This window comes from Photinus pyralis, unplaced genomic scaffold, assembly GCF_008802855.1.
Source record: "Photinus pyralis isolate 1611_PpyrPB1 unplaced genomic scaffold, Ppyr1.3 Ppyr1.4_LG7, whole genome shotgun sequence".
Classification (NCBI taxonomy): Eukaryota; Metazoa; Arthropoda; class Insecta; order Coleoptera; family Lampyridae; genus Photinus; species Photinus pyralis.
In genome coordinates, this window is record NW_022170738.1 from 37,937,630 (window position 1) to 37,952,493 (window position 14,864).

At 34.4% G+C, this 14,864-nt stretch overlaps 1 protein-coding gene across 4 annotated transcripts in view; it reads right to left on the reverse strand.

Annotated features, from left to right (window-relative positions):
- LOC116177237 (dentin sialophosphoprotein) overlaps window positions 1-14,864 on the reverse strand; it is a 234,778-nt gene that overhangs the window by 141,669 nt on the left and 78,245 nt on the right. For all 4 annotated transcript variants that reach the window (XM_031496152.1, XM_031496151.1, XM_031496150.1 and 1 more), the window contains exon 2: window positions 2,666-3,071. In XM_031496152.1, coding sequence (XP_031352012.1) covers window positions 2,666-3,071 — 406 coding nt within the window. The remainder of the gene's footprint in view (window positions 1-2,665; window positions 3,072-14,864) is intronic.

Genomic DNA, 14,864 nt, shown 5'->3' on the forward strand with positions numbered 1-14,864 from the left:
AAATCTTTAAAGGTAAAGAACAAACGTTTGATTTCGACAGGCAAAATGAAAGTAAAAATGTATCATCCTTCCTTATTTGGAAATATCAGTGTCTTTGTAGTCTAATGAAACACTCGTTTTTGTACATGAGTTCGGTTCAAAATTAACGAACACATCGTACATTGATGGAATCTACTAGCCTTATTGAACACCCGGTACTTCGACGAACTCAAACGAGCGCTTTACGAGAAAAGGAGTTGCATATAGAAGGTAAAAGCAATTGTTTTAATTTGTAGAGCCGTTTTAGCCGCCCATAGGGAAACCGAGATGCCGTACCTAATTCAGTTTTTCAATTGTTCCCGTAGATATTTTAATTATCCTTGCAGCGTCCGAAAGTTCTCGTTTGGAAGACCAGAGTAAATTGATATTGTATGATTTCAGTTCCCTTCTTTTAGTTACCCAATGTTAAGCGAAAACGAACCTTAAAACTGCAAATGTCGTCCGAATTATTTCATTATCGCAGACCTTTTGCGATTGACCCGAAATTTCATGTTACAATGGGCATTACTGGGCTACCGAATTTGGAAATTGGAAAGTGAGTATAATTGGCCGTGGTTTAATTGTGTTGCACCAAACTTGGTGAGAAATAATCAAAAAAGATTTAATTTTTGAACTATGGACTACTAGGGTACACCGCCGGCTCCGTCTGGAAAATCCGAGTTCCATTTCCAGATTTTTAGGAATTCTATATACCTAAGGTAACAGCACGATTTAGGGGGATATTTTTTAAGCGCTTGATATTTTCATTCCGTATTTTTGAACTTTTGAACAAAAAGTAAAAATTACTTCCATAAGAACAAACAAAGTTGATGATAGTTGACCGGAGACGAATCGTCAAACTTATAATTTAACACAAAAGTGGCCATAATAATGTATCATTTATTTCGAAATATCTTTTTATCTAACTTCAGTAAAAACTAAAAACAATCTTGCTAATTTTCGGTTTTTTCCGGATATCCCCGAAAGTAGTCCCTCGAATTTGAATCAGCCTGTATAGTAAACGACAATTGTTCTGGAACGTTCTTAAAACTAATCGGAATGTTCTAGAATAACTTCATTTTTCCCAGGAAGATTGCGTCACATCCGATCTAGAAAAAATTTCGTTTCTGTCCTTTGAATATAAAAATAACGAATCTTAGAGAAGACCATACCAAACATTTCTTTCAAAGACACAAACCGCCTAAAAAAATTCTTTAATGGTACCAAATTACGCGCTTCTTCTTTCATAATTTCATAATTCAGTGACATTCAATAAATTATTACCTAGTCTTAGTCAAAATTGTCAGAACATTCAGTAAATAATTGGTAATCTATGTAATTAAAATTGTATCTGAGTGGGAAGGGGTGGTATATGAGAGCCAAGTTTCTATCAGCTCTCTCCTCTGTATTTTAATATTGTACCTACGTAACGCATACACTTCTGAAACTCTGTTGGGAAACGCTTTTACTATGTCATTCCATTGAAACTATTTAACGATCCAATACAGTAGATATTTCATCAACTGATTGCCTCGAAAACGTGACATACCAAAACATATAGTTAAAATTCGAAAAGTAAAGGCATCTATGAATGAATACCTACCAATATACGGATAGCAACGATAATTTAATTTATGACAATCAACTAAATGAATGCAGAATCAAGAATCTGTGGAATTTTCTATGTATTCTACAGGGGATATTTTACTAAATTTAATTTAATAAATTCCCACATAAATTTATCGGTAATATAAGTGGATGGTTATAGCCTGTGAATAACTTGAATTCATGTGGTGTATCGTAATAATTTCAATAAATCTTTCGGCTTATTTGGACGGTATTAAAATTAATACTCAATTCCTTTCGGCAACTATAAATAAAATATTTTCGATTTATTAACGATTTGGGTAGCAAATTGAGATTAAAGGAATTTTTTGTATGCAAGGTGCAAAGAAAATTCACTGCGCACTAAGAAAAACGAGTGTGAAAGTTGTTCCCAAGGGGTATATTTCAAATTTTGACACCGATAATAGTGTCCCTAACGAAGATTAAAGCACTTAAAACTGATATAAAGAAAAAATACGATCGTTCTAAAGTACAGCAAACGGCTATAAAAAGGTTTGATTATTTTTAAAGGGTACCACAAATTTCCCCAAATTTATATCCACTTACACCCCGTTCGCAGCAGTTTTAAAAAACATTTTACTGCGTATCAAATTACGCAATAAATCCAAAAATGACTTGATAAGGACAAAAACGCTATAAAGGTGCACGCAAAAGAAAATATACACACAGGATAACAAAGTAGCTAAATACACGATCAAGAAGCCTGAAAGGAACAGATGTAAAAAATGTCTTTTGCGCTCACTTAACCGCGATCTTGTACATAAATCGCATTTTCTGCGTTAAAGGATCACGCAATCCTTACAACCTACAATATCCATTATACGCTTCGAGCCTAGACCTATAAATTTAACAATCTGCACCTGAATTCAATAAGAAATGGGTTCTGCAACTGACCCGCACTAAATTTACCTTGAATCACTTTCGCAAGTTACAACAGGCGTGAAATAGGTTTCCCTTTTCGTGACACCCCATTAATGATTGCGGGCGATGTTTGTAAATAATTAACGTGCGCGCCACCTACCTTCGTGTCGTCCAATTTCTCGTCCTCGTCCGTTTGAAGACCCCTGGTAATCGTTATCCTTTCATCGATTTTGGTCGTCGCGACGCTCTCCAAAGCTCCATCTACGGTCTGTTTGATAAATTCAATTCGTCCGGCCTCGACGCATATATTCGGCGTTATCGGATAGGAAGTGGGACTGGGGTTGGAATCCAAACTAGCTCTTTTTGGGTAAGGGGGTGGACTAGCGTTCAGATCGATACTGGGACGATTGTTGTGGTTGGTTTCCAAACTTGAAGGTTTTTCGTAGGCCAAAAGCTGCGCCTTTTCGTCGCATAGCGGATGAACTTGCCTCACGGAGGGCGCTAGTCGGTGCTTATCCGAGTCCAGCTGATTTATGTCGCTGGAAAAGCGCGAGCCGTTGGACGCCCTGGAACAACAGGAACTGTTAAGCCACGCATCTGGATAATACTGGTAGTTTCTTAAAAAATGAAATTTATAATACCCAATTATTTTTACGACTGCTCAACTTGAAATTATACAGCAACTACCATGCCATAAATTTAATTTTAATTCGCGAAAACTCCAGTAACACGTGCAAAGTGCGATGCTGGCAGGCAACTGCATCAACACCCACACGGACATACGAGATAAATTGATCTATGCATTATCCCAATGCAAATTACATACGTAACGTCGTTTTTAAATTGGAATGAATGGAAGAGTACACTCAAGGTTTTTCATTTGCACCCTAAAGCAATAATTACTCATAGTGGGAAGGGGTTCTCTATGCCAACTTTATAAATATTAAACAAGGTGACTCATTATTCAAATACATGCTTTCAATTTACAAAATGAAAGATAAATTTCAGATTGTTGACGTTTCCAAGCGAATCCTAGTATTTGGAATAGTTATGGATTCTAGATATGAAACTGTCACGTACAAGGTACCTTGCCTTTACAATTCTAATTTATTATCTCGAACTGACATATATTTTAAAGATGACGTGAAACAACGGCCAAGATTAGGTGGAACAACAATAAACGTGGTTTCGCATAAATTTGCTTTTGACGGGTTTGCGAATGTGTAATTTGTAGGAGAGTTCATGTTCGATGTTAACAGTACCAACATTTTCACAATGATGTAGCGGCGCCAGAATACTTGAGAAACTTTCAGCAAACTGTTAAAAAAGACTCAGAATTTTGATTTTTCTGCATCAACCCTTAGTTGCAAAAGTGGCAATAATAAATAAGATGATTACGTGTTTTTTTGTTGAAAATTTCACACGTTGTTGGCATTCTTGTGCGACTTCTTTCAAATCACACTACAATAATTGTTGGCATACGTGAATCAATGTAGTAAGAATTACGAACCACTGACATTTTGTTGTTGTTTCACCGAAATTGGTACTATTAATGTTCTACGATGAGATTTTTATGTTACCTTGCCACATATGAAAATTACCAAAAGTTACCTTCGATCTCACACGAGGACTTTAATAATTTAAGTGACATTTTTTCGGATTTCCTCAAAAAACCCAGTTAAAAATAAACTTTAATAAATCAAAATTAAGACTTTGAAATGCTACACACACGTTTACTCAGTTTTTCATTCTGAACAACTTTTCTCAGCAACAATTGTGTGTTGCAAGATAACTTTTAAATGAATTGGTCTACTATAGTAGTACTGTTCTGTTTAAAAATAAAAAAAGATACAAATAAAGGTACTTAACGTAAACAATTTTTGCATAGAAACCAGACAAACCAATAGTGACCTACCTAAAAAAAAGTTTTTTGAAAACTTCAAAGGCATCATTGATTTTTAGAAACTAAAATTAAGTCACAAATCAGTTTCCAACAAGCAGGGCTGATCCCCAGACGCTCAAAATTCAATTCAAAAATGTTATGTCTTTTACAAAAAACGACAAACAATCGGGGGCACACTGTATATAAAAATATTCGTATTGTATCAATGTTCTCTTTTTATTCGGTAATTATATGAGATCAAAGGACGATTTGTATTAAGTTGCTTATGCGGGAAGATCGCGTGTATTATGTAGCCGGGTAGGATTGTTGTAAGCGACTGGTCCATTATTTTACGGTCAATTTAAAACACAATGTTGTGAAAAAATAAGTCCCAAATTAACTCGATGATAAACCAAAAATAAAATGTGATAAATAGAATCATATATTGCTACGGAATTGCACAAAACACGTATTGCGAAGAAGTTAGCACTAACTTCTATTTGAGTGCAACGATGCTAGCAACCGAGTTTCACCATAAATCGAAACTTTCCATTTATTAATACGCATCGAAATGAACGACGCATTATTTTAAAGACTGCTGTTCTTTTAACCTGGCTAGTTGTTTTAATTAACGCTTGCGCTTGTTTACGAAAAAATGGCAATTATTGGGGCTAAGATCGAGGTTTTTGAAAGGCCGAGAGCCGCGAAATTTCGAGCCCCGAAACACATCTGCACGAATCGTTAACTTCCAAGCAGTTGAAACCTGACCTAGTAGACCATCTGGCGACATTCCAAGGCAATAAGGTTCAGTTTTATATTTACTATTTCCGTTTTATGCGAATTATCAGTGAATATACCGAATCACGTATAGTTTCGTATACCTACACGGTGTCCATTTTTCGAGTGCCACTATGGGGATCTCGCTTACCTTACGAGATAGAAAGTCGGTTAAATGGGGGCAAAGTTTCGAATTTCCGTGCTGAATAACCATCTGAAAATATCGCAAAAAAACGAAACTTTCTGATTTTCGTTTTTAATTTTTTCATGATAAACTACTCGTACTAGACATTTCTAATTAACACATTATTCAAACACTTTTCAATGGAGATTTCGAATGTGACATCTCGTTTTATAACTTTTCAGATGACAGAGAACCACGTGGCAACTTTAGTTTTTCTTATGGGTGCCATTTTTAATTTTGAGATATTAAGATTACGTCTTTTTTTCTCTTTACGAGGATATATCACACATGGTGGTTCAGTATCACATTTTTCCTAAAATACAATTTTTAATTTTTTGGGAAGAGTGCTTTGGAAAAACAAAACGTTCTTTTATTGTGAACAAAAGTTTGACAGTTTGATGCATATGTCCGGTTGGCATCAGGGAACTAGATGTGTTGAGAAAATTCGATTTTCATATGAACAGAATTGAACCTTCGTTTTGCAAGAAAATTATAATTCAAATTAGAACAAAATACATAAGAATAAATAATATTTTAGCAATAAAACTAGCACAATCGTAAATGACACTGCTTGAAATAAGTCAACATTTTGTTCATAACAAAAGAACGTTTTGTTTTTGCATAGCACTCTTCGCAGAAAATGAAAATTGTATTTTTAGAAAAAATGTGATACTGAACCACCGTGTGTGATATATTGTTGTAAAGAGAAAAAAAGACCTAATCTCAAAATGTCAAAATCCAAAAGGGCGCCCATAAAAAAAACTAAAGTTGCCACGTGTTTCTCCGTTATCTTGAAAGTTATTAAAAACGGGATGCCATATTCGAAATATCCATTAAAAAGTGTCTGAATAATGTGTAAATTAGAAATGTCTAGTACAAATTAGTTTACTTAGAAAAAGTTAAAAATGAAAATCAGCAATTTTCGATTTTTTGCCATATTTTCAAAAGTATTGAAGATATTATGAATTTATTTTTAGATTATTATTCAGCACGAAAATTCGCAACTTTGCCCTAATTTAACCAACTTTCTATCTCTTAAGATAAGCGAGATCCCCATAGTGGTACTTGAAAAATGGACACAGTGTATCGTAACTAACGCTTTATTTAATCATTTAAATTTGCTAGAATTACTCGTTCCATTGTTTACTAAAAGAAATTCAATTATCTGGCCAGCAGAGATATATTTTAAGTTTAGCCTGGAAAGAGGCTTTTGTCTTTTTAGGACCACAATAACAATTTGTTTAATCATAAAAGAAAATGTATAACTCCTTACAAAGAGAGTAAAAAGGTTTATTGCAGAAGCACGCTATCATTGCAGTTGCGTAATCTATCCAAATACATACAAGTATTTAAATTTCTAAAGATTCTGCGAATAAATTAAATTAAAAAAAATTATTCAATGTTTTACCGTTTTAGCATCCATTTCGGTTTAAGAGTTTAAGAAAAACTACTGTCGCAAATCTCTAGAATTGTGAAAATTCTGATTATGAAGCTAGGCAACAAAATTTCAGCAAGGAATTTCCATATTCTGTTTGAAATCTCGATAAAAAGATAAAAGTGTTTTCAAACTTCGGTATCAACCCTTTTAAATATATTATAAATGAACTTCTACTAATTAGGAAATGGATATTAATAAACGTGAGATGGACGCGCTTTTGGAATATGAATCAAACTTTTGGGCTATTAATTTTAATTCTAAAACGTCAAGCCATTAAACATGAATTTTTTGTCGTAACCTGGGTTGCACACCGTAATTTACTGTATATAGGTGGATTTTAAAACATAAACAGTTAATTATTATTAAGTATGCTAATTGATACTTATAACAAAAAATTCTATTTTAAGTAGGCGAGAGACAAAAACATAGTCATATTTTTGGGTTTGTGAGATTGTGTTATAAAATCGGTATCGATCGACATTGAAAGCTGACATGTCAAGTCAAACCCAAACTTGAGCCATTACGTGGAATTGATGTGAAGCGTGCAATACTTCAGTATTAGATGGAATAGACTTAATATAAATAGACAGACAAAATAAATTTAATATGAAGCAATAACAAAACTGCTACCTACGACATAAATTAATATCATATTCAAACCCACGCGGTCGTAATATACATTAACAATCTATGTTTCTGTGTCACAGACATTTCCTTTAATAAATACATGTATTTACACTTTTCCGTTTGCACATAATGTCCAAATGTAAATTAAAGCATTGTCAGTCAAACGGTAGAAATAACAAAATTAAGCTTTCACTGTTACTCCATATAAAGAGAAGGTGGCAAAACCGTTATAGTATTAACGGCCCAACAATTTATGCCTGTAAAATAATACACATTAGAACATAAAAGGTTTTAAATTAAAATTTATAAGAAAATTGACAACCTAAAATTTCTCAAACGAAGATCGGTGGGTGTTGAATCACAAGAGAGACTCCCACATGTAAATGTTTTGTAACCACGGGCTTGGCTGCCCTGTGATCTAGTAACTTCACCGGCACTTACCTCAATCACGCGAATCTTATTACAATTACAATTTCGTCTTACTTCACCGATTCAGTATTTTTCAATCGGGCACGCATTAAATTGCATTTGGTATCTCTCCAGGAGTGATTGTCGAAAAATAACTAAGTACTGCTACTCAAGAAGGCACTTTACTTTATCACACTTCATTTTGAAGATAACGTCAATGCGAACTTCATTTCAGATTCTGCACGCCATGTAATTGATATTTAGATCACCTTGAAAGAAGCCACACATTTACCATCATGTGTAACCTTTCGAAGGGGTCACATGCTGAACAGATTGTGCCATTACATTCAGAACTGAAGAAAGAAATAAATGTAATTAGGGTTTCAAAATTCAGATTTATTGAGTTCATAGTCAAAATTTGGAGTTACGATTAGATTCTGTAGGTTGCGAGTTAAAAGGATTTTATTTTAAGTAAACTTTTTTCCCAAACAATTTTTGAGGTCTTGTTTATTATTGAGAAATTTTAACTTTAGCTGATACATGATGCTCAAAATTGGCGTTTTAAATCGTTATCTCGTTAAAAAAACGTTTCATTAAACTTCTCTACAGTCATCTATACATCCATCTTTTGTCATTTTTTTTTGTAATCAAAATTACAATTTTTTTGTCTCTTTTAGATCGAACTTGCTTAAATTTCTGCATGAACCACAACCAATTATTAAACAATTCATAACTTTCAAAATCTGAAATGCGCTACTGGTTTTATTGTAGTGGCTATATGACCACACAATAAATGATACTTCATCACACTTTCTCTGCCTGGAATTCCTAAACAAAGTTATGATGCATTACTTGCTAGCAGTGATTTATAACGTAAGGGCATCGGTTATTAGTGACTTAGAATCGAAGTATCTGTCGCTATATCGTGATCGTAGTAGATCAACACAGCTTATGCTTGTTATAAGCATTATGTCCGATTATCCTGCCATAGTCATCAATCACTTGACCAATACAATTTTACACCGTTGAGATATAATCAACCTTGCTGTCTCGGTTGGTCAGTCCAGTGTTTGCATTATCGTTAATTAAATAGACTTTTATGTAGTTCCGACCCTATTACGACTATTATTATGAATTTTTCGTAAATTAATTATAAGTTTCAGATAATCGGTACACAATAAAATAACAGATAAGATTTATGACGGGCGCCAGAGATCTTACATACAATTTCAATTAATTAATTCAGTGTGCCTTTGTAAAGAAAGCTATTTTGGTGGCAGCTACTTTTCCACTCCATTATAAACTGTATGGAAATTATTGTAAGTGCCTTTGGTTGGTTATACTATAATTACAAAGAAGTCATCGAGAAAATTCAAAAGTTGATAGCAAAAGGGAAAACTTTCTACCCTCGTTTCTACCAGTTGTATTGGTAGCGCATTTTCATATAGATAAAGATACTCATACAAGCAAAAGGTAGACGAAGTTGGCTGGTTCCAATAAGACTATAATTTATGCCACCATAAGAAAAGGATTATAGAAATTCAATTTACATTCCGATAGCAAAACGGATAACTACACCTATGCATGAAGTGTACTTGTACAATCTTGTCCATCAACATTTTGAGGGAGTAGAATTTACCTAGATTTTTGGGTATGCCATTTTCAGATTTCGTAGAAAATAACCCTTGATAATGCACCACTAAACGAAGGTAGCTTTAACTACTAAATGCGAATAAGTGGGTAGTGTACAAAGGAGAATACCCAAAAATGACCCAAGCAGTTCTTGCTGCTCTGTTAATTTACTGTAGCACTGCATCTACAGGTTGTTCTTAAATATGACGTATCTACATAGGGAAGGGACAAATTCTTTGATTTATTTTATGACTAAAAATTTACATAAACATAAACCCGCAAACGTTTCGTTACCGATCTACAGGGTGTTATAATTTTAAATTTTTGTAATGGTCCAGTAGGACCTAGCTTTATAAGGATAATCTCTTAATTTTATTAGTTTTGTCAGTTCGCAGTTGAAATTGTGTCTTGTGTATGCGTTTAAAAATCGTGAAATTATAACACCCTGTAGATCTGTAACGAAGCGCTTGCGTACCTATGTTTATATTTATTTTAGTCATAAACCAAAGAATTAGCAGTTTCGGTATGTAAATTTTGAATTTTTTTTTGTATTATCCTTTTTTAACCGAAATAGCTCTTGGGAACTCTCTTTTTTTATCAAAGCCTCGCACATATCAAATTTGGTTATTTATCTATTATTCCTCTCTTGTGCTGGGCCCTCAACACTCAACAGGCTTGCACCCGATGACAATGGCCCCGTTTTGTTCTGAAAAAATATACCTGAGTTTAGAAAAATAACAAATTTTGGAAATTTGTCATATAATAAGCTTTAACGTTGCTTCCTTTGTGTTGTTTCTTCTTCTTTTTAAACCCTTGATGGTAATTCTGTTCCTGTTTTGAGCCAACCGTTTTGTAACCGTTCCCGTGGAGATTTATAAATTATTCGCCGATTCTATTTTCGCAATGTTAAGTGAAAACCAATATAAACAGTTGCAATAACGAAGACCTTTTATTTTATATAAAGTGAGAGCATGATGAAGGCAGGATCTTTTCATTTTGAAGCTTTTGAATTTTTTACATTTTGCATCTTTTTTACCTAACCGCATCATTTAATTTTGAGATAATTGTGAAATGATGACAGCTTGGCCCCAAAATAAAAAGTGTTCAATAGAATTGCAACTAAAGATCAGAGCGTGATACTCTAGCGGAACTTTCCTACGAAAGAAGCCCTTGCAAAGAGTTCACAACGGTGGAGACGGAATTTCCAGGAGTAAGAGTTATGCCCAGATGTATAGAAATCCGAGAAGAATCAACTGGGACTTCTTTAGAGAAAACCTAAAGGTCAATCTAGAGAACTGTTCCGCAGGAGTCAATAACTCGGCGGAACTGGAGGCCATGGAATGAAATCTTCGCATGGCCATCAAAGATGGATATGTGACAAGCTGTTCCAAGGAAGCTTTTTAATAGAGCAAAAGACACCAAGGAGTGGAGTTCATACCGAACTACACTCACCGAATACAATAAGGCCATAAGAAAGGCAAAGAGCCCTACAAAAAGGAACAGAGGGTAGAATCGGTTCCTTGAAGATTGAAGAGGGTTATACAGGGACACCTTGGAGCTTTTGCTTCAATGATACCTTCCGGGATCAAAGACCCTCGCTCAAAATGACGCGGGCGAACTAATTACACTGGAACCACTTCTCAGGGGGAACAGAAGAGATTGGGATTTGGCTCGAGAGATAGTGAAGCTAACCAAAGGTGGGCAGTGAAGATTTCCCATCCGTATAAATCCCTAGGGATAGATGGAAATTAGACAAGAGGAAGTAACGAGGGTTCTCCCTATCAGAATCCTGGACTTTGTTAAAGATACAGGTATTCTTGAAGGGTAGACAATACCGCTTCCAGATGAAACCTTCTCAAAATCTTGTCTTCGAAAGCGTTTCGAAATATCCAAATCACCTGAAAAACTTCTTCGCACATTTCCTTTAAGTGTGGATTTCAACTATTAGATTCGACGCAAACTATGGCTGTCATGTGGGAAAATAGGAGAGAAGTTATTTATTGCTGCATTCAAATCTAACAACGTGCTACCAAAGAATTATGACCATTGAAAATACGCACCGGGGTGCCTTTTTTTAGTATTTTAACCTTGTGACACGGCAGCACACTTAAAATATTTCCTCATACTTCGTACGTAATTATCGATCGCTTGAAATGCTAACAAATTCCTGTTGCAATTTAATCTTAAACATATCTCGAAATACCATTCTGCATTGCTAAAGAATTGTCGTACCGCAAGACCTGCCCCAAGATTACCGAGATGCCTCGCGATTTTTGCATCGAAATAATTGGTCGCCTTGTGGGATTTCAATTGTTCATCGTCGAGAATGCCAGAAGTAATACACGAGGCAATTCCAGCATATCATTTCTCGAATTACACCACCCATCTTAAATTACACCCTACAAATCGTTTATGCTCCATCGATTTTGCCTTTTTTTCCATTCTCAAAAGTCGCCCATGCTCGTAATTTATCCATCGTTTGTGCAAGTAGATTATAAAATTACCACCGCGGGGAACGATTTATACAGCGTACTTGCGCCGGTTATGAATGAAAACAACGCTATAAATTACTTATAAACTAATTTATAATACTGTAAATGCAAAAAGTTACTTTAAATGAAATCTTTGCCTTAACAGAAGGTTTAGTTATTGCTTGAATGTGACGCGTTTCTTTAATTTATATTTTTAAATACGCCCAGATGATATTAAATGTATGAACATACAAAATTTCTAAAAATGAGTGTAGGAACTCGATATAGGTCTTACACAGTCACCTTCATCAGTTTTAAAATATATTTGTATTAATTAATTTATTTAAAATAATTGAATGAGAGTTTTGTCATGTTGTCAATTAAAATTTACGAAAGAGCTTCAACAGAATTTATTACTAAGTTTTCTCATCTTAATAGTTGGAAAACACAGTTAGTGGTTTCTACAATTGAGATTTTTAATTTTGATGTTTTGGAGCAATCTATGATTTGTAGTGACGTAATAGCTGTTTCCAATGGACCTTGGATGAAAGAATTGGCAAACCTTGGTATAATCATCAACGACATAACACCTGGCCCTCTTGATATTCTAATTGGTACTAATTTAGCAGCCAAACTATTAACTGGTCGAAGAGAGAATTATTAAAGTGTGGATTAGTTGCAGTGGAATATCAACTTGGACGGATACTTACAGGCACTGGGTGGGTGGGGACTACCCTTTTCTGCAATTCAAACGATATTTCCAATTTATGGAAATTAGATGTCCTTGGCATTACCGATCCGGTTGAAGTAAAATCCCAAAAAGAAAAAGGGTTAGCTGTTCATGGATCACTTTAAAAACCGTTATGTGAAAATAGTGCAGATACAAACGTTGCTCATTTTTTTAATCTATAACTTTTACATTAAAGATTTTCGTCTAAAATTAATAGTTTTGCCACAATTTGCAAAACACCACTTTCCACCCCTTTCAACCCCCGGGATTTCACCCGCGTAAAAAACGGCTGAACCGTTTTAATTATTGTTTCCCAATTTCTATTCATTTCACCTGCCTGAAAAACCCGGTTTCGCTTGGTAACTAATTTTTTTTGTAAAAAAATATTACATAGCCTGGACTAAAATGCATTTCTAAGGAAATCAAGGAGCAAGATAAAATGGAATCTGTTTTAACCTGAAGAAGTGGTAGAAAGGGTATTAAAGCAAAGAGATTTCAGTAGTAAAGACATTTTTATCACTTTTTAAGGGAATTTTTCGAAAGAAAAACAATTCTGCTTAACACTTGTGCACGGGAAAATATGTAAATATAATCTGGTACCCCAAAAATGTTAAAAAGATCCCGATATTTATTTCCCTAAAAAATTAAAAACGAAAAAGAAATTCATATTTAAATTTATTGTGCGTGCCGTACGAAAAGCGGAGCCTAAATTGATCCCCCCATCCCAAAGAGCTAAGAGTAATTTCTGTCGTCTAAAGTTTTCTGCTGTAGGTTTTTATCTATCCGAGCGCAACTTTTCAAACCGTCCGTCGCACTTGGGGAACTAAATCGAAAACAATTAATAAAGATGACAAAAAAGTAGGTAAAGCATTTGTATTATTTCTATGTGATTAACACAGGAAGTTTGGTTTTTTTTTCCAAGGAAACTTGTATTTATTATGTTCGTCGATTGCAAATTGTAATCGGAAATAAAGAAAGGATGTCGCAATAATATCCGGTTGAAGTACATTTAATTGTTCGACGTGTCTTGAAGTCATAACCTTTTTGAAAATTTCTAAGAAGGTGTAATTTTAAGCGTGTACGTGATGTAGTAACGATTCCCAGTTACAAAAAATGACGTGCGAAAAGCGTAGTCTCATTGTATATTAACTAATTGTGGTAATTTGACAGACTGAGAATCAAGGGCTGGTGTAATATGATCAAGCCCCGAACATGGTATCATTTTAGATACTACTTTAGGATTTAATCAGGGATGTAACTTTTGATCTAGTAGCCCAATCTTGGAACTGTTTGAAATTATAGAATCTACAGGCCATATTCTACAAGAAAATGTTTTTTTTCCGGTCGATCTGAGACAATTTTTTTTTGGGGCCTCAAAAAAAGGCAGTGTATAACCTTCCTTTTTTACCAAAATGGACTACACCAAAATTTCTCGGGAAAACACTTTTTCTTATTAATTTTGGTGCGTAGAATCCAAAACGATTCGTACTTTTTCGATTAGACTTCTCAATCAAAAGTTATGGACTAAAAACCAATTTCGAAAGAAAATTCAAAGGGCTGTAACTTTTGATCTAGTAGCCCAATCTTGGAACTATTTGAAATTATGGAATCTACAGGCCATATTCTACAAGAAAATGTTTTTTTCCGGTCGATCTGAGACAATTTTTTGGAGCCTCAAAAAAGGCAGGTTTATAACCTTCCTTTTTTACCAAAAATCTACACCAAAATTTCTCGGGAAAACACTTTTTCTTATTAATTTTGGTGCGTAGAATCCAAAATGATTCGTACTTTTTCGATTAGACTTCTCAATCAAAAGTTATGGACTAAAAACCAATTTCGAAAGATAATTCAAAGGGCTGTAACTTTTGATCTAGTAGCCCAATCTTGGAACTGTTGAACAGAATTTTTGGTTTATTAATTTAACATGTCAATTACGTGGGTGGAAGTAACAGTCAAGAAGGCCGTATTTTCTTCTGTTATTGTGATATTTTCAAAGAGTAATTTCGTTCAAATTTTTTCAAAATGTGATAATTGTAAGTATGTAATTCCTCTTGAAATGGCGGATGGTGGCAATTATTCATTTTAGAGAACTTATCTGAACGTTTATTGAGCGAAATTTCGGGTTGTGATTTCTAAAAGTGACAGCGTGACAGTTTCTCATTATTGACTTCTGGTTAATAATGACCACATTATTAACCACTTTGAACAAC